Genomic DNA, 23,487 nt, shown 5'->3' with positions numbered 1-23,487 from the left:
TTGCGCTTTTCTAGACACTCAAAGACACTTCACAGATATACAACAATAAAATCCAACATAGATCAACACATAAAAACTACACGGCAATTACTGGACAGTAAAAAGCCTTTTCAAAGAGGTGGGTTTTGAGTTCTTTTTTGAAGGGGTGGAGGTCAAAACAGGCACGGGGCGGTTGGGGCAGTGAGTCCCAGAGTATGGGGGCGGCAATGGAGAAGACTCCAGGGGAGGGACAGGAGGTTTAATAATAATAATAATAATACATTTTATTTGTATAGCGCTTTTCAAGACACTCAAAGACGCTTTACAGAAAACAAGAATAAAATCACACATAAAATTAGCACATTAAAATAGAGGGCAGTTATTCAATATTAAAAGCCTTTTTAAAGAGGTGGGTTTTGAGTTCTCTCTTGAAGGTGGGGAGGTCAGAACAGGCACGGAGTGGTTGGGGCAGTGAGTTCCAGAGTGTGGGGGCGGCGATGGAGAAGGCTCTGTCTCCCCAGGTTCGGCGCTTGGTCTTACAGGGGAGGGACAGGAGGTCGGCGTTGGAGGAGCGGAGGGAGCGAGATGGAGTGTGCTGGTGGAGGAGGTCGGTGAGATATAGAGGGGCCAAATTATGGAGGGCTTTGAAAGTGTTGAGGAGGACCTTGAACTGGATGCGTTGAGGGACGGGGAGCCAGTGGAGGTTCTGAAGGACAGGGGTGATGTGTCCACGGGAGCGAGTGTGCTTGAGGAGGCGGGCAGCGGAGTTTTGGATGTACTGGAGTTTATTGAGGGTTTTGGATGGTGAGCCGTAGAGGGCGCTGTTGCAGTAGTCGATTCTAGATGTGATGAAGGCATGAATCAGTGTTTCAGCGGCAGAGAAAGTGAGGGATGGGCGGAGTCGTGATAAGTTTTTGAGATGGAAGAAAGCAGTCCGGGTTATTTGCTTGATGTGGGGTTCGAAGGAAAGAGTGGGGTCGAGGAGAACACCGAGGTTGCGGATGAGTGGGGACGGAGTTTGCGGGGAGGGACGGGGAGCCAGTGGAGGTTCTGAAGGACAGGGGTGATGTGTTCACGGGTGTGGGCTCTCCACTGTCCACTGATGCACTGAGGTCCAATTCAATCACCGCCACAAAAATGGATTCTACAAAACCCCCCGTGTGACAACCAGCCCTAAACGACCATCACATGACACAAAGTTTGAGCTCACAGACACGGATTTGGCTGCAAGAACACAAGCCACAGCGCCCCCTAGTGTGGCGCTAATTTCAATCAACACGGACATAAATAAATTATTCACAGCAAAATAAATGATAGCATCGGTCCCGGAGCTGGTGGTTGAGGTTTCCTTCGTACCACAGCGGGCTCGGGTCACTATCGCCTGTGAGAAAAGAGCAGGGGCAGAATTAGGGCTTGTATGTTTCGAAAGCTCTCGTGATTCATTTCCTATAGAGATGATCTTAGAGCCGTTAGAATAATGATGTTCAGGAAAGATTCGGTGGCGGACAGTGAGCCCTGTTGATGAGGCTAAATACTTGATGTAGAAGGTAAATACTTCAGCAGAGGAGATGTCTGGGTCTAGAAAGGTCGGAGAGTTTGTTTTTATGCTGAAGGCTCACGTTCATTTGATGAACTATAACATTTCTAATAATGCTGCAAATATGCAAATCAAAACTGCCGAAAATAATTGCCCTGTCATAGGTTTTAATTTCATTTGGTTATTTCATTTATTGTATTACATATTGCTAGCCTATAGTTTCAAGTCTAACCCTAGACCATACACTTTGAGTCGTCACTGACACTCACAGCACAGTGTCCAGTCGAAAGCGAGGGTTCCGTCTGAGGTCGTACAGCGCCTTTAGATCCGAGTCGTTCAGAAAGTTGTACCACAGGTTGACTTCTCGCAGATGGGACGGGTTGGACCTGAGCGCAGCGGCCAGGGAACAGCAGCCGGATTTGGACACGCCACAGCTGTTCAGCCTGAATAAAGAACACAGTACGGAAGTATTCACTCAGACAGACTTTTGAGGAATGAAAGAACTTCCGGGTGAGCAGCTTTGCTTGTTCAACAACCAGATGACATTTGTTCAAATAAATTAAACAAATAAAAAAATAAACTAAATTAAAATCATGTTTTGGCCAAGCAGTCAGCAGCACCCCTTCCCCTCCCCTGGCCCTGGTTTATTCTGATCCCAGACAGCAAGATGATGAAAGGAAGTGCTCGTATCAGTCGGACAGTCTATGCACAGAAATATTGGAATCCCGAGGCGCCAGTATGGACACCACACACTCACTGAACATCCCCTGAGCCAAAGACAGCCCAAAGGGAATGAACTGATATTCATATGCTGTTCCTCCATACACAAATCCAAGCTATTTCTTTTTATCTTGCATGATCATACAACTTTGCACACACGGTCGATGCACTATTACAACCGTGTTATAGCTTCATGTATTATGTATGTAGTCCATGAGAAATGACTGAGCTTATCTGAGGCAAAGCCGGCAACTACACTCACCAACAATGTCTTCTGTGGCTCATCTGTTAACTGATAATCACAGGCTAGCACACTAGCATGTTTGCAGGAAGGGGAGGCTGAATGTTTGTAGGAGAAAGGGCGTAGCCCAAGGAACAATCATTGGAGCTTCTGTGAATGGTCACACGTGACATTTGTGACACAAAACAATGACTTATAAAGTGCAGTGACCTGATGGTCTCCAGTCGACAGTCTGGGCTCTGCAGGAAGACACACAGCTGCTCCACGGCTGCATCCTTCAGCTGATCGTTGCCTCCCAGATCCAGGTAAGTCAGATGTGAGGGCCGGGCTAAAGCTAGAGCCGAACAGCCCGGCTCAGACACACTGCACCAGTTCAACCTGACAATTCAACAACAGGACATGAAGAAGAGTGTGAGAAATATTCAAAGAAGATGATTTACATGTCAAAGGAAACAGACAAAATATATTCTCTGGACAGAAAGGGGCGAATTATGTCAAGTCGGTTTGTGAAGTCAATGTAATTGTTTTTCTTTTCAATTTTGTTATTGTTTTCCCATTTTTTATCGTTTGTTGAAATTTGGTAATAGTAAAAAATTATTAAAAAAATCCTCCCTCACCTTATAACTTACTTGACCTGGCTAACGGCAGACTATATTTAGTCTGGGGAATTCGAATGTCTATCATAGCGTCTGCACGTAGCCATACCCAATCGTATCATGGTAACATGACGTATGACGTACCGCTGTAACCTTTCAAACTAAACTATTTAGAACACGGTCTAAAGCTTGATCGAAAGATGGCGTCGCGCTTGCTACCGTCATGTTGGATCGGTAAATAAACTACAAGCTTCTGTATATCCAATAACTCGTCATTATCTTGCCGTCCCTCCTCGTTCTGTGATTGGTTCCCAAATCCATGCGAAGATTTGGGCCATGGTCCCCAGCCTGCTGTGCAGTTCCAAATGATTCAAGCGCACACAGCAGTCTGGTGTTATAACTCACCATTCACTCAACTGACATGAAGCTCATTTCTACAAATCAAAATTGTAAGTGTGATCAAAAGTAAGTGCTCCTATTTTCCTTTGTTGATTGTTGATTTTGCTCCACTAAAACTAGACTTTGCCATAGTGAACATTTGTTTTAATGCAGCATGTTACTTGCACAGATAGAATAAAATGCAAATTGTATACCAAAAGTAGTTCTATGTGTTTCATGCTTGAAATCACTGTGTTTGGCCCGCAGCCCACAGTCACACTTCATTTTGGCAGAGGTGGGAGTAAGTCACTAAATGCAAGTCTCGAGTCAAGTCCAAGTCGTGAAGGTCCAAGTCTCAAGTAAGTCCAAGTCAATCGGTCATGGGGTCAAGTCAAGTCATAGCTTTCGTCAAGTCAAGTCAAGTCAAGTCTTGCTTTAGTCGGCAAGTCACCTCAAGTCACAAACGCCAGCGTGTCTACTTTTCAAAATGTGTTTAATCTTGAAAATAATAAGTGCTTTCTCAAGAGACCGTAATTTTGAAAATTTAGGCTAAAATCAAACTTTTTAAAATCTCATGGATTTAAAGTCTAATTAATATTTAAACGCCACAACATTCAAAATATATGTATTATAAATAAACAGTCTATGTACAAAATTGCTTGGACAGCATTTTAAGGAAGGGGGCCCGGGTGGGCGACTAAAAAAATATGAAATATAGTATTTTAAATATGAGCTGCTTTTCTGTCAGTGGTTCCCCTGTAATGCCCCAGCCCCTGTATACTCGGATTCGCCCCTGCTCAAAGTAGAGTCCGCATAGCCTTCAGTCCTGCTGTTACTGGGCTGTGTGCGGATGCGTAAACTAGCCACTAAATGCCGTAAACTTTGTGTGAACGCCTTAAAACATCAAAAAGCCCCAAGATTCCTGTTGATTAATCAGCTCTTACATCGTCGTTCTGGAGGCTCCGTCTGCGCTGTAGGTCCAGCCCATTGTTTCAAACGTTTTCCTGTCCGTAAATCTCCACCTCTTCACTCTGTTTTAGTTTAGAAAACTTTTAATGCACGTATTTCGACCTCGTGTTTCCTCCTGCCTTTACGCGCTGTATTGATTAGAAGTGCTGTGTCGGGAAACCGAACACGCATGTGACTAATTACCATAATGTAAACATAGATGCGGCGCTTTTACGCAATGAATCCTGATCTTTCGACAGTTTCACTCAAATAAATAATAACTATAAAGTCACAGCAAGTCATTGAGAGTCATTGGCCTCAAGTTCCTCCAAGTTAAGTCTCGAGTCACAAACATCAAGTCCCAAGTCAAGTCAAGTCTTTTTGCAGCTTTGGTCAAGTAAGTCTCAAGTCCCGAAAATTGCGACTGGAGTCTGACTCGAGTCAAGTCATGTGACTCGAGTCTCCCACCTCTGCATTTTGGCCCTTGGAGACAAAAGGTTTGGGCACCCCGGTCTATATAATACGTGCATGCCTCTTTTAGTTTTTTATTTCAACAGAGCTGCGGCGTAGAGGTGGCATGGTCAATGAAGGAGACATACTATAATAATAATATACGATGCTGAAGTAGATGCGGTTCTTAATTCCCATCCCTACTTGAACTGACCTGAGAATCTGCAGTCGACAATGTGGGCTCCGCAGAAAAGCACTCAGCTGTTCCACTCCTGCGTCCTTCAGGTCTTTGTTCCAGCCCAAATCAAGAAGTGTCAGGTGTGAGGGGTTAGAGTTCAGGGCTGACGCCAAAGAAGAACAACTGGCCTCCGTCAGTTTACAGCCGCTCAATCTGGATCAGAAGGATTCCATAATAACTGATGATTGGTACAACATGCAACGGTGTAGATGTTTTGTGCCCAGACCCGAATATCAAGCATGACAGTCGGGTGAAGGGAGAGGTGGTTGTGATCTGAAACTTTTTCAGTTTGTATGATTCTAAAACGTTTAAGCTTGTTTTTATCCTGAGGGAGTCGTATTGTATTGTAGGCTCGGTAATTCCAGTGCAAATGTGTGTTCTTTAAGAGTGAAGTTACCTGAGAGTCTCCAGTCGACAGTCTGAGCTCTGGAAATAGCCACATAGACCTTTCACTCCCGAGTCCTTCAGGTCACAGTTACTCCTCACGTCCAGCTCTCTGAGATGTGAGGGGTTGGACTTCAGAGCTGACGCCAAAGACAAACAGCTGACTTCAGACAATCCACAGTTGTTCAACCTGAGAAAACAAACAGAGTAAAAACAATTACCACTGTAATCCACGTAAGATTTGTCTAAAGACTTGTCTCTATGAGATCATTGACATGTCACTTAAAATGCTTTGTTTGAAGGGTCGAAGCTGAGAGTCTACTGTGGACTGTGCCTGGAAAGGAAGACAAATCCTTTTTGAAAACACTTGTTGCCTTATTACAAGGGTGCCCAACCTTTATTACCCCAAGGTGTACTTTTCAAGAAGCCAACCTCTCAGGATCTACCAGTCCGATCAACATGACACAACCATAGAGGTGGTTTTTAATATGGGCGACAGGGGCGGTGCCCAGAGCGGCTTTGTCCAAAGGACGGATTTACAGGGAGAAAATCAATGCACCATTTTGCTCAGTAGTTTCTTCCAGCAGAATCGTTTTGCGCCACTGCGGCCTCTTTAAACCAATAAAGCTGACGACCAGAGCCGCTGCGGATCCACAACAGCAGATTCACGTCCCTCGCATTACAAAGTAATGCAAAGTGACGGCCCGCACTGCACATCGTGGTGGTGAGTGCATGGTTTTGTCGATAGGCTACACTTGTGTCAATACATAGAGCACCAAGGAGCAAAACCAAAAGAGGCATTAGGGAACAGGAAAATAACTCTAATAGGCCTTGTTTTGAAATAATTCTTCACTTGCGAAATACATGCTAGGTCAAACGCACAGGACACGGGAGAAAGACTGAAAGTTAAGCCTGTTTCTTTCCTGCTCTGTTAATGTTTAATGAACCTAAACCTAAACCGAAAAACACTGATAATATATTTTTTATATAATTGGAAATAAATGTAGACGTCAAAGGATTAATATAACGATGTTTTTAATGGAGCAGACCTTCCTCAGTGAGAGTAAATGATGCTGTGGACCTTAGCACTAGCTACGTTAGCATTAGCGAGTGTGTTGTGATGTACGTTTTACAGAACCAATGCTATGACTGTACAACAGAGATGGTTCAGCCGTACAGCGTGACTCAGTACGATAGATAGTGATTTAAATGAGTGACGCTCAGATGATTTTACTCAATTACTTAAAAGTCTCTGAGGTGCAAAAAAAGCACCTCACATGAATCCGCATCACATGGGAAAAGAAGCGATCTAAATGCACATAGTTTAGTGTAGTTTATGTCAATGTACAAAACATTACTTAAAGATGCTTTGCACCAGATTTAGCTTAAGCTAGTTTCCATCCGCATGTATCCCTCAGATAATAGTCGACCGTCTAATAAGAATCCAGTCACATGAGTCTCAGTCAGAGGGCAGAGGGAGCACGGAGCAGGGTGCTCGCTGTGAAGTCAGACTCAGGGTTGAGTGAGAGGCAATCGGGGTCAGAGGCAGCAGCCCCTGATCTGATTTAAAGGTGCACTATGCAACTTTTTATGCAAAAAAAAAGGAAGTCACTCATTGCCTGTATGGGTATAGCTTGGCGATTTCACTTTCCATCCTGGTGGCTTATATGATGCTTCAAACAAGCGGCACGGTTGCACAGTCCGGGTTCGATTCTCACCTGGACGAGGCCTTTCTGTGTGGAGTTTGCATGTTCTCCCCGTGTCTGCGTAGGTTTCCTCTGGGTACTCCGGTTTCCCCTACCACTAAAAACATGTACAATAGGCCAGGATGTATGAGAGTGTGTTTGAGAGTGCACATGGGGGACGACAGATGGAAATTAGCCCAAGGCTACAATCTAGTGTGGCTTGTTCATTAAGTTGCACTGTCCCGACCAAATAAACCAACTAAACTAAACTAAACAATTTTAAATCCATTTTTTAGAGGGGTAGAGTTTTCTTAATGTATGCGTGATCATGGATATGGTTCAATCAACAGTAAAAACCTAAAAAAAACAATTGATCCTGAAGCGTCCTATAGGCCATCGGGATGGTGAGTAAAGGTTCAAATACTTATTAATATTGACTTTTTTTTTTTTTACATGAAAAGTTGCATAGTGCACCTTTAACTCCGCGGAGGCACTGGACACCATTTGCTCGGAGCAAATTTTTCTTATTTAATTGTTTACTTGGGAGTGGTGTTGTTATAAGCCTAATGGCTTCTACCTCTCCCATGCACATGCTATTATTATTATTCATTATTTTGTTGTATATTCATACATCCGAATGGATGCTTTTTGTGTTCTTTTTGACTAGTTGTGCTAAAGTGCTAAATAAAAAAATAAAAAAATAAATAAATAAATAGTTTACACGCCCCAGTGATTTGACGTTGATTGGTTGATTTTACATCTTTTTTTTCCCGCTTTTCCTACACCCTCACAGTCGAGTTGGGATCAGTCTGCGGTCGACTGGTTAGACACTTAGTATCTTCACAAATCCAAGCAGCAGTACGATTTATAAGAGCGAATGTCACCTCCAGGAATGAGAAAAACTTTCATGAATTGACCTCTGAGCATGTATTTCCTTATGGCCAATAACCTCTTTGCAAAACATCGTGCAGTAATCTCTGTATCTGTGTCACTTTATCAACCACCTGCACTATGACTGTAAACCGGCACTGCTAATGCTGACTTTTTTTTAGAATCTATTTATTTCTTATTGTTTATACGTTTTGCCCCCTAATGTTTTTGTAGTCATTGGATATAAGATACCTCCATTTACTATTAGATTGTTTGCACATTTCCGGTCTATCCTGCACACCCTGAGTGTTCCTGAGAGCTGATGTAACAAGTGACTTTGTCCATTGTGAGATCAATAAAGGCTTATCTTATCTGACTTGTTGAAAAGGTGACCGTGATGACAGTTACTAGTTACAGACCTGAGTGTCTCCAGTCGACAGTTTGGACTGGCCAGTCCACTACACAACACGCTGATCAGAGAGTGGACAAGTTGGTTTTTGGTCAGGTCTAGTTCTCTCAGGAGGGAGGGGCTGGCCTTCAGGGCTGAGGCCACGACTTCACAGTGAGGCTTTGAGAGTCCAACTTGAGAAAGTCTGCAAACACACATTAATATGAGTATGTGTCGTCAGTGCAGTCCACCTTTTACACTGATCTGATTAGTCAAAAGGCGCCTGTATATGGTGACCCGATTTCCCACATTCAAAACCAGACACCGTGGGATTCTGTGGCAGAAGCTAAACAATGACTTTGGTTGAACAGTAAAACTCTGTATAAAAGTGTAACGCACCAATCCCCATTGAGCTTTTTAATTGGTTCATTTGCTAAGAAAACTTTGTGTTGAATGCACACATGGCTAAAAGTTCATATTACTTTGCTTATTAATATGCAGGGGGTAATGAATCACAGTGCTCCTAAATCTTAAACATTTGGTTTATTCAGTGTCATTGTTGTGTTTTCTCTCGCTACGTGTAGAGCGTTTGATAAAGCAGAGCCAGTTTTGGTGAAAAGACTTTTTATTTGGCTAAAATCGGCCCATGGACGACTGAGAAACAGAATGTTAAAGTCTTTAATCAGAGAACCAGTCTATTTAAATGCGCACGCGATGATTAATCATAGCGATCGATCACTGGCAACGCACTTGGGGCCAGATCTTTGCCTGGTGCAAGGACAGTGCAAACTCAGTGGTTATCATCTGAGTGCTGTTGCTGTTGTGCTATGTGCCTGTGCCACAGGCGACAGGGCGTCGCCTATAAAAAGAGAAGAGGTTGATTGAGGTGTGGTTTGCTAAAAGCAGCACTGAGAGCGGTGCTCTGATGGCCTCACATTTATTTCCTCGTTTACATCGTGTTGCCTTGTGTTCTTCCTTAAGCATTATGGGCTCTCACAGGTCAAACTAAAAACTTTATTAACTCCATCATGAGCTAAACAATGTTTGTGTCTGGAGAGAAAGACATGTTGCCTACAGCCCGTCCCGCGGTGGTGTGGATCGGCACTCGCTCAGCTGTGATCGTGACCAAAACAAAAGCACATGTTCACCCCCACTCTCCCCCACGACCCCTCGCCCTCGCCCTTTCCCAGCCACGGAGTCTGGTTGGAGGTAAAGGCTGTTGTACATAACACCGCCATTGTTCATGGGTGTCTCTCTGCCCCACATACTTCCCACTTACTGTAAATGAGCTTAGTCTAGGAGCTGCAAGATCTCAAAGATCTCAGTGCTAAATGTTATGCCTGAAAGACAGGCATGCTGCATGTTGCAGCATGCCTGATAATGCTGCAACATACTGATATTTGTTATATTGACTTCAAGCAGAATATGTTTAATGTATTTTGGAAGTAGATATATTTACTATTCCAAGTCAAAACAGTGTCATTTAGATATTGGTATAAGCTTCCTGACCAGACTGGGAATTTATGGCTATTATGAACCGAAAATAGAGCAACTGGTCTAGCTTTGTGAGGCCCATTTAGGACTGGTGTGACTGCCATGCCTGACAGGCTGTCCTGGTTTACAGTTGACAGAGGGACCTGATATATTTTTTTTTTAAATGTGTACACATTACAAAAGCCTCTTTTCTCCCAACCACAGACGACCAGTGTCCGGCATGGTTTAAACCCTCAACAAGCTTCACAGTGTCATTTTACTCCTCCAGCGTCCAGGACCAACGCTCCTAAGAGAACTGTGAGGTACAGAGCTGTGGTTTTGTGGAATAATCTCCCTCTTCTTTAACTGCTTTGATGTACAAAAGCTTCTTTAAAAGGATGCTCAAAGATATATCCTGAACGGTGGGACAATGTTAGCCAATTAAGAAAAGTTGTATCATGATACATTGCTAGTAAAGCTTTGTTGTTGAAACGTCATGTTCTTGTGGTGTTCGGAACCAGGACCGTTATATGATATGTTTGTATATTCATAATGCAATCTGAAGCTATGTTTTAATATTGTATTTGCACAGAGCCCGGGAAGAATAGTCATCAAAGTAAAGACTAATGGGGATCCAATCATAAATGTTATTTTTGCCCTATTAATGTTCCTGAATTAGCATTACAACAGCTCTTTTGAAGGGACACATTCGTAAGACATTAGGGTTTAAGTGCAGCTATAACATAACTATAAATGTAGGGACTAGTTTTTACATATTATTACAACAGATACTTACACAGCCTTTTTGCAGTTCCTTACAGCTGGCAGCAGTCTGAGAAGCCCTTCAGCTGATGTCCTGTACTTCTGTAGGTTCAGCTCTTCCAGGACCTCCTCTGACATCTGCAGCATGTAGGCCAGAGCCGAGCACTGGATCTCAGACAGTTTGTCCTTTGACTTGCCTCCTCTTGACTCCAGCAGGGCCAGGACCTGCTGCTGGACCGAATGGTCGTTTAACTCCATCAGGCAGTGGAAGATGTTAATGCTTCTGTCGGGAGAGGCTCTGGCGCTCATTTTCTTCAGGTTGATGATGACCTTTTGAGTCGCGTTGGAGTATATCTGCGATGGACCCAGCAGAGCTCTCAAAAGTCTCTGGTTGGACTCCAGCGTGAGGCCATGGAGGAAGCGCACAAACAGGTCCAGGTGGCCGTTTGGACTTTGGAAAGATTTTGTCAATTTTTTTCTGAGATATACATCGAGGGTCACGTTCCATTTCAACCATTTAGCAAACCTTTTTTTGTTCTTAAAGCTATGAAACTTGTAAAGCGCAGCCAGAAACTCCTGGACACTGAGGTGGATGAAGCAGTAGACTGGTTTGCCTGAGATGCCTGAGATGACCTTCTCCTGTTTGAAGATTTCGCTGCAGAGTCCTGAGTTCATCAGTGTGTCTGCTTCTTCCAGACCTACTCTCTGTAGGTCCTCTTGGTAAAACATGATGTGCCCTTTCTCCAGATGCTCCAAGGCCAGTCTGCCCAGCTTCAGGAGGAACTGGGTGTCTGTGGCGGACAGCTCAGGGCCACTGCTCTCCTGCCTGTACTTGCACTTCCTCTGCATCTGCACTAGGAGGAAGCTGGCGTACAGGTCTGTGAGTGTTTGGGGCAGGGCTCCGCTCTCTTTGCTTTGGAACATATGGTGCAGGACCGTGTCTGTGATCTTGCAGAAGACGGGGATCTGGCACATGTTGCGGAGGCTGCGGGAGGTTCGGATGTGGGAGAGCGCTCTTTCGCACTGCTCCGAGTCTGTGAACCTCTTCCTGAAGTACTTCTCCATCTGTTCGTCGGTGAAGCCTCGCACCTCTGTAAGCCTGTGCACACGTGACACTGGGATCCGACTGGCTGCTGCAGGGCGGGAGGTGATCCATATACGGGCATTAGGAAGCAGAGTGCCTTTGATGAGGTTGACCAGGAGCTTGCTGACCTCCGACGTCTGTGTGGCCTCAGAGATGAGCTCACAGTGAAAGTCCAGAGGCAGGCGGCTCTCATCGAGGCCGTCACAGACGAACAGGACTTTACTGTGGGCCAGAGTGTCAGCCGTGAGCTCCTCCAGCGCCGAATGCAGCTCATGTATGAGCGTCAGCAGACTGTAGCGCTTTCTGCTGACCAGGTTGAGCTCTCTGAAAGGCAGCGGCACCACCAACTGCAGCTCCTGGTTATTTAAGCCTTGGGCCCAGTCCAGACAGAACTTCAGGACAGAGAAGGTCTTCCCAACGCCAGCCACGCCCACAGTCAGCACCGCTCTGATGGGGCTCTGATCAGATGGCAGAGGTTTAAAGACCTCGTGGTACTTGATGGACATGTCAGGGACTATTCTCCTGGACAGAGTCTCCAGCTGCCTCTCTTCGTGCTGGTTATTGACGTCTTCACTGCGGCACTCCACCATGTACAGATCAGCAAAGATGCTCGTCAGAGGAGCGCTACTTTCTGTCTCAGCTCCTTCTGACACATACCCACACTTCTTCTCCAGACTCTTCTTATAACAACCTGAGAGGAGGAAGAGGAAGTTACTGAAAACAATGGTTAAAATAGTATAAGCTGCAAGAACAACATCAAGATATGCCCCGTTGTGGTGTCACAGGAGAGGTCTGCTAACCAATTTCTCCCCTTATAGTTTATGACAGATGTTCAGGTTAACATTAAAGAGACTGTTGGTTTAGACTTGGATCTTTATTCTAGATCAATGTTTCTCAAACCCCAAACCTGACAAATTAATTAAGAATTAGGCAAGTGGCATTTTTATTTAAATTAAAAAGTGTTGAACAGCAGTAGTCTTGGTCAATCCAGTTTAGAGAAATAGCCCCACGGAGGCACTGGGTATTGATCTCATTTCCCAAAATGTGTGTGTTTCTATGATTGATGACTTACTTAGTAAACTGGAGCTTGTGCAAACAGGATCTGCCAGGACTGTCCCACAGAAGGACGGGTGTGGACCAGGACTCTCCCGGAAGTCAGGTTCAGGCTGAGGACTGGAGGCTGGAGACTGAGGACTGAAGAATGGAGGCTGAGGCATGGACCAGTCACTCTTCAGAGACACACAGGACTGTGTCCGTCTGTCACATCTGTGGACAACAGCATCTCTGTAGTATCCATTTGTATCTAATACTCTCAGTCATCCACCAGTCCACACACACAAACATTTAGGTAAGGCGGGTGAAGAGGGCGGGTGAAGGGTTTTCCCCTAGGGCACAACAACAGTATGCATTGATCGAAACTGGATTTGAATTGCTGACCTTTCAAATCCATGAACTAAGGTTCTAAACATAGAGCCAGAGTTAGCCCAAGCAGACCCACATGGTCTGCCTCCTGGTACTAACCAGCCTCAGTCATACTTAGCCGCTGAGATTAGTGGAGAAAGGGCATTCACACCCACACTGTTCCAGAGGAGACCCTATGAGCCGGCTTTTCAAAAGAGCGAGAACTGAGAATCTGGACAGGCTTGTTTCATTTTATCGTGGCTACGCAGCGAAAAGGTAAAAGTAAATGCATGCTCGGGCAAATACAACATGCCTAAAAGCAGAAATAAACATTAAAGAGTGGCTGTTCTGCTTGCTGCAGGTCTGTGGTAGTTATCTCAACCACATCTATCATCATCTGTTGTTGAGAAAATACAATATTAATCTAAAACTAAACTAAATATCCAGTAGTTTCACTTCCTGGTTTTCTCACAATCTCACTGTCAGCTCCTCCAAACCCCCTCCCCTTGTTCCCTTTCACTGCACAGTTGTGCTGTAGTCCGTAGTTAAGCTATGGCAAGTGATTTTACTCCTTGATGAAAGGACACATAGGAGCTCAGGAAGTTTCCCTGTGCTGTCGCCCTGCTGCTAAGAACAGAGAATACTCTAAGGTGCGCAAATGGTTCCAAACCATAGATTTAAGTTTTAGAGATTAATGGTCCCATTCAGCCCCATTCATTGTAATGGTCCCGAGTCGTCTGTGAAATTTACATGACTACTCAATCTCCTCCTACGAAGCCAGTTCCTTAAAAGGGCTAAAAGGCAGGAAGCCTCGGGGTGGGCGGAGCCTCCACAGAGCTCTGGAGCTTGATTGTCAGGCTCTGGAGCCAGTCAATGCACTGAAAAGGCTTCCACTTTTTAGGGCTGATGCACAAAAACCAACATAGTTGAAAATATTCTACCTGGCCCAGCTTTGCCACATGGGTCATAGCAATTCTTTTGAACAAAATAAAACTCTTTGGAGCCGGACTACTAAGCAGTGCTAGGGAAGGTCAAAGTGTTCATTGAAACGCTGTTCACCAAGTGTCTTTTAGAGTCGCCCCTGGCCACCAAGGGGTGGTATTACAGCAATGTCAGCTCCCTGCCATGAGGACCATACTGTAGAGAGGTGCGATCCTCGCCCATTGCTCCAAACACAGCTCCAAGTCTGTTTTTGATGAGAGAATATAATGCAGATTTGCATAATCCCCCCGTTAACACATGAACTAACAGAAGTGAGCTAAATGTTTAGGAAAAATTAAATGCTTTTCTTGTTTGTAAACATTGAGGATGATCAAACACAAAAGTTTATTCCTTAAGGGCATGGTGAGTGGTTACAGCGATTACAGTCGGCGGCACGGTAGAGCAGCGCTTAGTGCTCTTGCTTCACAGCAAGAAGGTCACAGGTTCGATTCCCACCTGGACGGGGCCTTTCTGTGTGGAGTTTGCATGTTCTCCCCGTGTCTGTGAAGGTTTCCTCCGGGTACTCTGATTTCCCCTACCACTAAAAACATGTAAAATAGGCCAGGATGTGTGTGTGAATGCATGGTGGTGTCAGAGGGTCCGTTGGCGTAGACGTTTGCAGTCGTAGTTTACCACCACCGATTCTGGAGTGACTGTAAAAATTGTTTCATGTAAAGCACTTTGTGACTATGTCTGTGTAAGGCGCTATATAAATAAAGATCTTCTTCTTCTACAGTGTACTACAGTGTACTACAGTGTACTACAGTGGGACAGAGAGGAAAAATGAATTTATAACATTGGCAATAAACAGAAAGTACTCTCCCTATCAGCTTGAACGTCGCCCCTCAGCGCCGTTCATCTAAAGCAGTAAATGTAAATCTGTGGGGGACGCCCTACCTATTGCCTATTGAGCATGTTTTTAGAGGTAGATGAAACTGGAACACCTACGCAGACACAGGGGGAGTATTCAAACTCAACGTCAGACACAGTTGAGCAAAGTCTGGCGTGATAATTGTATATTTCACTCTCAGTGCCTTTCACTGAAACATTAATGACACTGAAAAAGATACTCTGACTTTCAGCGTGACCCTCCTGATTAAATCAAGAGAGAGAAAGGTGAGCTTTGAACCTATTGTCAGTCTGTTACGAATAATGATTGTGTGAGACTCACGACAGACTGTGTACAGGTCCAGGCTGAGGTCTGAAGAATGGAGGCTGAGGCATGGACTGTGTCCGTCTGTGAGATCTGTGGACAACAGCATTTTGATTCATTTTCTCAGTAGTAAACACACTTAGTTATGGTGGATGAAGTGCCAAGAAAATTTCGATATTGGATTTGAACTGCGGACCTTTCAAATCCATGAACTAACGTTCTAAATACAAGTGAATGCACACACAGTCAAACACAACAGGCCTGAAAGCAGAAATACCATATTCTGCTTATAGCATTTAGTAATAATGTCAACGTATCATGATTTAGGAAAACAAAGTCAATGTTTTGCTGTTCTGCTGAACAACGTGTTGTGAAAACATCCATATGGACCCAATTTTGGCTGGACTTTATTGCTGTGTGGTAAAGATGTTTATAGACCACCAGAAAACGGCTAAAAAGTTGCCGTCTGTAACTATGACACCGAATCCCATCCAGTCTCTACGGTTTCTGCATCACCTCTGAATGTCTGCATGTGGAGCACCATCCCTGTGGAAGCAGTGGATTATCCTGACTTATGCTGCTCCATCGCTGCTCGCCTGGATGATGACGCCTCACTGCAGTAGCTCCGGACTCTCAACAACAATGGAGCTCCTCTACAGAGGATGGATCTTCCATGCCGACCCCGGTGCTGGGCCCTGCTCCGTTACGGACTTGGGACTAGAGCACCGAAGGGTCGCTCATGTACATGCACAGGTACAGTGGCTTTGACATGGTAAAAAGTGAGAAACGGTTGTAGTCCTTCTCTTCATCTTTACCGGTGCAATCCGGCACCTCCCAGGGAAGTGTGATTGCCCCAACTTTGTTTATACTATGACCAGTTGACTATTTTTCAAAGCAACTCACAAGGAAATGTTCAGTGCTGGTATTAGTCTTGGGGCTGATTCTAAGACTAGCCTTAGGAATCACTTTTACTCTGTCTCGAGTCAATCTACAGTAGAGCCAAAAGTGGAATATCAACACCATACACAATGGCACTAAAGAGTGGTTATTTTAATGGCTCAGTTAGGGACTTAAGGAGTATAAAACAAATTTCAAGAATCAGCCCCAGGACTATACAGTTGTGCTCAAAAGTTTACATACCCTGGCAGAATGTTTGATGTTTAGACTATTTTTCAAAGAATATGAAAGATAATGATATTGAGTTCTGCAAACTGAGATGGACACTAACGGGACCTTCACTTTATTCTGCTGGAGCCAATGGCATCAGCGAAGCACTCTTTCATAGTAGGTCATAGGCCATCCTAGGCCATAGTTAGTGTCCATCTCAGTCTCCTGACCTCAATATCATTGTACCACTGTGGGGTGAGCTCAAACGTGCAGTTCATGCAAGTCAGCCCAGGAACTTACAGGAACTGGAGGCTCCTCAGATCATCAGAAAAAAAAAGAACCTCAACCACAACTACCACAAAAGACTAGTAGTCAAAGCATCCAAAATTCTTCCAGGGAATGTAAACGTTTGAGCACAACTGTATGTGGTATTGGAAAAATATTGGTGAACTGTTTAGAAAGCCTCCAGTGGAGATTTATCACATATTGAGCATGTTTTAGAGGTAGATGAAACTCATACGCACACACAACATAGAGTCGGTGTGTGTTTCACTGAAACATTCACGAAACACCAAAGAACAATTGAAGTTTGTATATGAATAATGAGACTCACGGCAGACTGTGCACAGGTCCAGGCTGAGGGCTGAAGAATGGAGGCTGAGGCATGGACCAGTCACTCTTCAGAGACACACAGGACCTTGGCCGCCTGTCACTTCTGTGGACAACATGTCACTGCATTTACAGATGAGCACTCACCACAACTACGCTGCAAACAGAACATTACCAAGCTAGCTTTTCATTCATCAGCAGTGTGCCCCAACATTCCATTGTTTCTTGTTCTTTATCTGAGTCAGAGGCAGCCGTGAGGTCAAGGGGAAAGGAAGTGCTCCTTCTTCAATGACAGACTTCCTCAAATAATGACATTGTGTAAATAATATGTGTGACCAAATGTGACCAAAGTCATAACTGCTTACACTTGTATTGTGTCAAAGGTTTCTCAAAGTGTAGTCATTATTCATTCACTCCACAGTCTGGTGGTAAGCTTCATTTACCACGTGGCTATAATGTGTTGTTTATATGTGTATGTTATGTCAGTCATTTTATTGTATTCCTCCTGGTGGCTGGAATGAGTATACTTATTATTTAGTTAAAAAAAAATCATAACTCCGCACAGGAATGGGCTAGAGACTTTTTTTTTGACATACCCGGGTTAAATCATCAGGCTGCAGTTTGACGACCCTTGCTCTAGAGCAGAGTTTCTCAAGGAACTGTTTTCAGTCGGTCGCAAGCTTTCCCCAGAACATATTTCCTAATGCACAGAAAAAGTACTGCGTGAGTCTTCTAAAATGGGTGTTATCGCGAAGTTGTTGTCGTTGTTATGGTTTTGTTTTAATCATAATTTCAGCATTTCTGGCTTATTTTATACTTATTCAACAATATAATATATTGTTTTGATGAAAAGACAATGTTTTACATTGTATTTAAAAGTTGTATTTGTGGCTAAGTTGTTATTCCAGGGTGATTTTGGGTCCTGACGTCACACGGCTGCTCTAAAGTGTTGTGAGTAACTCTAGAAGACCTGACATTTGGAATCTGCAGCGTGATCTTGAGCCAACTACACATGGAACCGTCTTCTTTCAGTTCTTGCTACAAATAAGGGCTGTGTCAGCGCCTGCGTCACTGGGAGAGGAATGAGGCTGAGAGCGAGAGACAAGGTATGAGCCAAATGCACTGCCTGATCAGTGCACTGTAGTAACATGCACGTTGTAAATACTTTTGTAGTAAAGGACAGTACTTGAATTTGCCATGTTTATTTTGGCAACTCCATGAGCACATTAGCTGAACAAATAAACTAAAGCTACAGTGACAGTGTCCTGTGTCAGGAGCTCCTCCTCTCAGTCCTCTGGGGCTGAGTGTTTGCCATGCAGGTGCAGACTCTGCCTCTGTCATGTTTACAAAGCAAAGGCAGGTTTGAGCCAATGGAGAAGTGCACATTAATGCAATTTATCGCCACCATTCATAACAGAATTTAGAAATGATCTGTGTGATTGTAGAGGTTAAACAGGGTGACAGCATGTAAACAGAATCAGCCCCCATGGAGACCAGCTGTGTTGTTGCCACAGTGAGCAGTGCTTAAAGCAGGTTCATGCTAGTAGTAGTCGGTACTCACTGAGTTTGAGTGAGCCCTGGAACCTTCAGGACATCACGGTCCTCCTCTTCATCCACATCGACCTCCTCCATGTTGTTTGGGTCTGAAAGGGAGAGAAGAGAGATCCGCACGTACAGCTCACTTTCTCAATCAGGAAGTCAGTGTGTTCTCCGTCACTGTCCACGCCCACACTGCTCACAAGCACAGTTTCTGTTTCTGTCACTCCCTAGAGCGTCTGCAAATACAAAGGCACATTTCCCAGGGTCCATGATCAGATTTATGGTATGCATACATAATTACTTATTAGAAGAAGAAGAAGAAGAATTTAATTGACAGGGACACTGCAATTCAACATACTGTAGTACAAAACAAGCCTGTAGCTGATGCAAAAAGAGTGTATTTTTTGGTTAGGCCTTTCTATACAAGGTTAAATTTACATTTTCCAGTTCTTTCGTAAAACAGACCTATATACACTGTACAAATCATTATTTCATTCACACAAACTCAGTGCTATTTACAAATGGGTACAGTAAAGTTTCAGCCAAGACTTAACTCGAGAAGTAAACATTTTAAACTCAGCTATGGTTTGAAGTCCAGTGGGCAGTGAGTTCCACAACTTGGCACTTAAACGAAAAGGTAGACTGACCAAAACAACCAAACAATTACCAGATCAGATCGGACTGATCTCAAAGGCGCATTGTCCAACTTTTTATGTGGAAAAATAAAGTTGATATTTGTGAGTATTTGACCTTGTAGTGACCCAGCGGCTGTATGAGTGGTCAGCATGGCACCTCTACTTTCCGTCACAGTGGGCTCTAAATAGTGTTAATTTCGTCAACTAAAATATTTAGTCTTAATTTTAGTCAAAGTGATATTTTTGACGACTAAAATTGGACTAAAACTAAATTAAAAGTTTCTCATGAGACTAAAACTATGACTAAAATGTCCAGATATTTTAGTCGATTAAAATTAGACTAAATAAAAATGAAAGGGAGAGACTAAGATCTTTCAAACTTCTGTTGACCGTCTGAAAAAGCCTCAGATCATTAAAATTCACTGCCAAAGGATCAGCTCTGAGCTTTGTTCATGTGGAGCAGCTCCATGAAGCAGAGGAACCAGATTAAATATGATTATAATGAATATTATCAATGTAAAGTCGACTAAATTCGTCTTAAATTTAGTCGACTAAATTTACTTGCAATTTTAGTCGACTAAAACTAGACTAAAATTTAAGATATTTTTTTGACATAAACTAGACTAAAATCGAATTACATTTTCGTCAAAAGACTAAGACTAAAACTAAATTAAAATATGTTGTCAAAATTAACACTGTCTCTAAAAAGCTCCAGGATCCATTGTTTTGTAGGTTTTATCTGCTGACGGAGCCTCTTATAAGAAAACCTACAAAACAACTGATGCTGGAGCGTTGCAGAGACCACAGTGACGGAAAGTAAAGGTGCCATACCGACCACTCATACAGCTGGGTCTTATACAACAATAATATGCACTTTATTTTTCACATTAAAAGTGGCATAATGCATCTTTAAGGACAAACATACTTGATTTTATTGTACTTACCTAGGACAAATATTCTTGTTTCTGGATGACGTTTTGGGTCCTGATGCCACTCCAGGTACAAACCGGTGAACACACTCCAGTAACGGGGTGAATTCGAGCTGTTTTAGTGAAGTGTTACAAGACAATCAGAAAGTGCGTGGCAGAGACTCAATAACAGTCAGATTCACGTGAACTCCAGCTCTCAGGAAGGAAGTCCCACAGCAGTCTGCAGCTCTGTGCGGTTCAGAGGAAATGTGATGATGGTGACGTGTGTGTTTGAACACACGTCGTTTACTTGCAGACCAAAAATCATCTGATCACGATCTCATGTTCTCAGATTATTGTAAACAGCATAATTTGATATACATGATCTGATATTCATATTATCTGATGTCTGTGCATAAACTAACCAAGAAACGACAGCAAGGAGGCACATGTGCAGAATATTCCTCCAGCCTCAGCGTTGTGAGTTTGAGTTACTAAACCTAAGACACTAATGCCACATGGACAGAACTTTGACTCCGAGTCCAAATATGGAGGTCAGTCCTGGTTCTGCTGTGGGCCCGGCTAAAGGGAGGGGCAGGGAGACATCTCAGTTGCTCTAAATATCCAAATCTGCTCTGGTACATGTAGAACCCAGAGTTTTGGATTCTCTGATTTCTGAAGAGAATGTGAACGCATCAGATCAGAATATAGGGTTATCTGATTTCCCCAGTTATCGGATTTTTCTGACCGTGTAAACGTAGCCACTCTGATCATCATTCAGAGCGAGTTCAAACTGAATGCTATTTTAAGGCTATTTTTGAACCATTTGTCTCTTTGGCTGGTTTATTTCTGTTTTGTTCCTTATCAAACATCCTCATAACGCACCCTCAAGTGCTATACATCTTTGTTTTCAGGGCAGTTGATGTAGTGGGGTCAAAGGACTGTAATAAACATGACAGAACCAGGAGAACTAGACAAAAATCAGACGCATTTTCTGCCAAATAAATGGAATTAAATGAAAATATGAAGTAGAGAAGGTGTCAGACATTAGTTGAATGCAAAAAAACAAACAAATCCAGGCATTCATGTCACTTTACCTGGATTTGAAGGACTATTCAGTTTGTTGTTGCACAGCTTCCATAAGGCCTAGAAGAACATCAGGCTAGGCTCATTTGAAAGCTTGAAATGAATAGATTCCAAAACAAAACAAAACACGGTAAGACTCTATCACGTAGGCAAAAACAAATAAATAAGTAGATCCTAAACAAAAAGTTAGTACAAAGGGAAGCCCAACTTTTTGAGGCCTAAGTCGGGTTTATATGAAAGCTCTGACTGAGCTCTTTCCCGTGCAGAAAACAAAACAAAACCTGTGAAGTCTCTATCACTTTCGCTTTCATCGCCGGTGACATGGCTGACATCGCCCCGAAGTTCAGACTCAACCTTATAGACCAGGGGTGTGAACTCATTTGGGTTGTGGGCCGAAATCCGGCTTCCTCGGCGGGTCACGGGGCCACATATAATGTAAACAGGAAAATACTATTGAGAAAACAATTCAACATAATAACAGCATACACTTGTATTGCACTTTACCAGCCACAAGTTTCTCAAAGTACACTTACTGTGTGGCTATTGTTATTTATATCCTACCACTTATTGTGTCAGTGCCCTCTGCTGGACACGTGTGGAATTATTTCCTTTTTCTATAATTTAAGTTGCCCCCTAGTGGCTGGAATGAGCAAACTGGTTGTTTCCATACAGAATCATAACTCCACACAGGAATGGGCTGGAGAATAACTTTTTTTTTCTTTTTTTTTTGCTCTACAAATCAGGGGCCGGATTAAATCATTTGGCGGGCCGGATGACTTGGCCCGCCACCTTGACAAGTCTGTTATAGACCCACAGCTTTTATCTGTTTTGAAATGTCTTAAAGGAATAGGCCACCGTTTTTACATACTGAGATATGTTCTTACCTTAGCTCTGACGAGTTCTTTAGGATCTTCACCCGTGTCTTCAGTCACGTAAACACAGCGCAGACTGCGTTAGCATTTAGCCTCTCCCCCTCTCCTCTATAGCTCCAAAACAGGTCAAGATAGAAGTTACCACGCTCTTCCACCTTTTTCCCTATTTAAATATGGTTACGTGAAGTGTTACACTACAAAGTATAATTACACAAAATTAAACAATGTGGATTTTCTATGTGGATAAAAGGGGGGACTATATTGTAAGGCGTAATAATACCAGGAGTAGTTTGGCATCCGCACAGTAAAGTGAAGATTACTGCGCGGATTTCGAACTACTCCTGGTGTTTACGTGACTGAAGGCACGGGGGAAGATCAGACAGGTCCTAAAGAACTCGTCAAAGCTAAGGTAAGAACATATCTCAGTATGTAAAAATGGTGGCCTATTCCTTTAATGCCGCTGCTCCGGTGAACTTTATGAACCTGGTCTTAAAGGCAATGTTTGTGTTCTCAAAGAGAGGTGAAAAAGGCACAAACAGTGTTTTAAGCTAAAGATGACCATGCTCCTGAGAACCAAAACGAGAATGCAACTTAAACAACTTTTACATCTCGACAAATGTTGTGAATTAATCAACATCACAATTGTTCTCAGTAGAACCAGCTGTTTCATTTGTCTTAGTGTTGACAGACATTTAAAACTCAGCGACCTTTCTAAAGTTATTCTAAAGCTGGCCCACAGTGGCTCAGACGGTAAAGAGCTCATCTCATAACCGGGGAGTTGGATGTACTAAGCCCATCTCCTGCAGGTGCACGGCCACATCCTGCCCTTGAGCAACACACCTCACCCTCCTCACCTCCAGCTTCTGACTCTGGTGCATAGTCACACTTGCTTTGTCTGGGCTGGATATAAATAAATCTTCAGGACTTCCCTTTACTGTCGACACATTTTTACAGAGCTGCGGCTGATTGAGCTGAGCACGAGGAGCGTTCGGCAAACCGGTTTCTCTCAAACTGAAAACCCCAGGCAGGCGTTGGAATTCTGTGTAAATGCGGAGCGGCTGATAATCTCTTCTGGGCCCCAGACGTCAGCGGAGAGGAGAGAGGCAGATTCTTTCTTTGTTTGTTTTCAACAGTTAAATGGAAGTGAAGGTATATTTGCGACTGATAAAGCCTGTAAGTCCTTGTTTCACCTCCCTGTCCATCCAATCAAATGTCCAAAGGAGGGAAAAAGAAGAATTCCATCTATATTTGTAAGAGCTCCAAGAGTAATCGCGATCAAATTTCAAATTTGGCAAACCCTATACCAAAAGGGGTGCCCAGTACATCGGTCCCACACGAGCCGGGCTGGGTCGCAGAGTCCCATCACTCCAGAACTGCTCACGTTTGGTCCTGGATTGACGCACGGAACGACCGTCTGACACATTCTGTTTGCACACGGGAACAAGCACGAGGGACCCGCGAGC

General features: G+C 43.6%; 1 protein-coding gene across 1 annotated transcript; it reads right to left on the bottom strand.

The window, feature by feature from the left end:
* Positions 1-1,140: 1,140 nt before the first annotated feature.
* Positions 1,141-18,667, bottom strand: LOC306967721 (NACHT, LRR and PYD domains-containing protein 12-like). The gene is made up of 10 exons (XM_079562869.1): positions 18,546-18,667; positions 16,989-17,090; positions 12,806-12,999; positions 10,684-12,424; positions 8,446-8,619; positions 5,485-5,661; positions 5,064-5,240; positions 2,688-2,855; positions 1,782-1,959; positions 1,141-1,353 (listed from the first exon to the last, which is right to left on the bottom strand). The coding sequence occupies exons 1-9, from the start codon at positions 18,614-18,616 to the stop codon at positions 1,782-1,784; spliced, it is 2,982 nt and encodes a 993-aa protein (XP_079418995.1). The 5' UTR covers positions 18,617-18,667; the 3' UTR covers positions 1,141-1,353.
* Between the last annotated feature and the right edge of the window lie 4,820 nt (positions 18,668-23,487).

This window comes from Gobius niger (assembly GCF_951799975.1).
Source record: "Gobius niger genome assembly, chromosome: 9".
Classification (NCBI taxonomy): Eukaryota; Metazoa; Chordata; class Actinopteri; order Gobiiformes; family Gobiidae; genus Gobius; species Gobius niger.
Note: the sequence above shows the minus strand (reverse complement) of the source record. Positions and strands in the feature narration are given on the sequence as shown.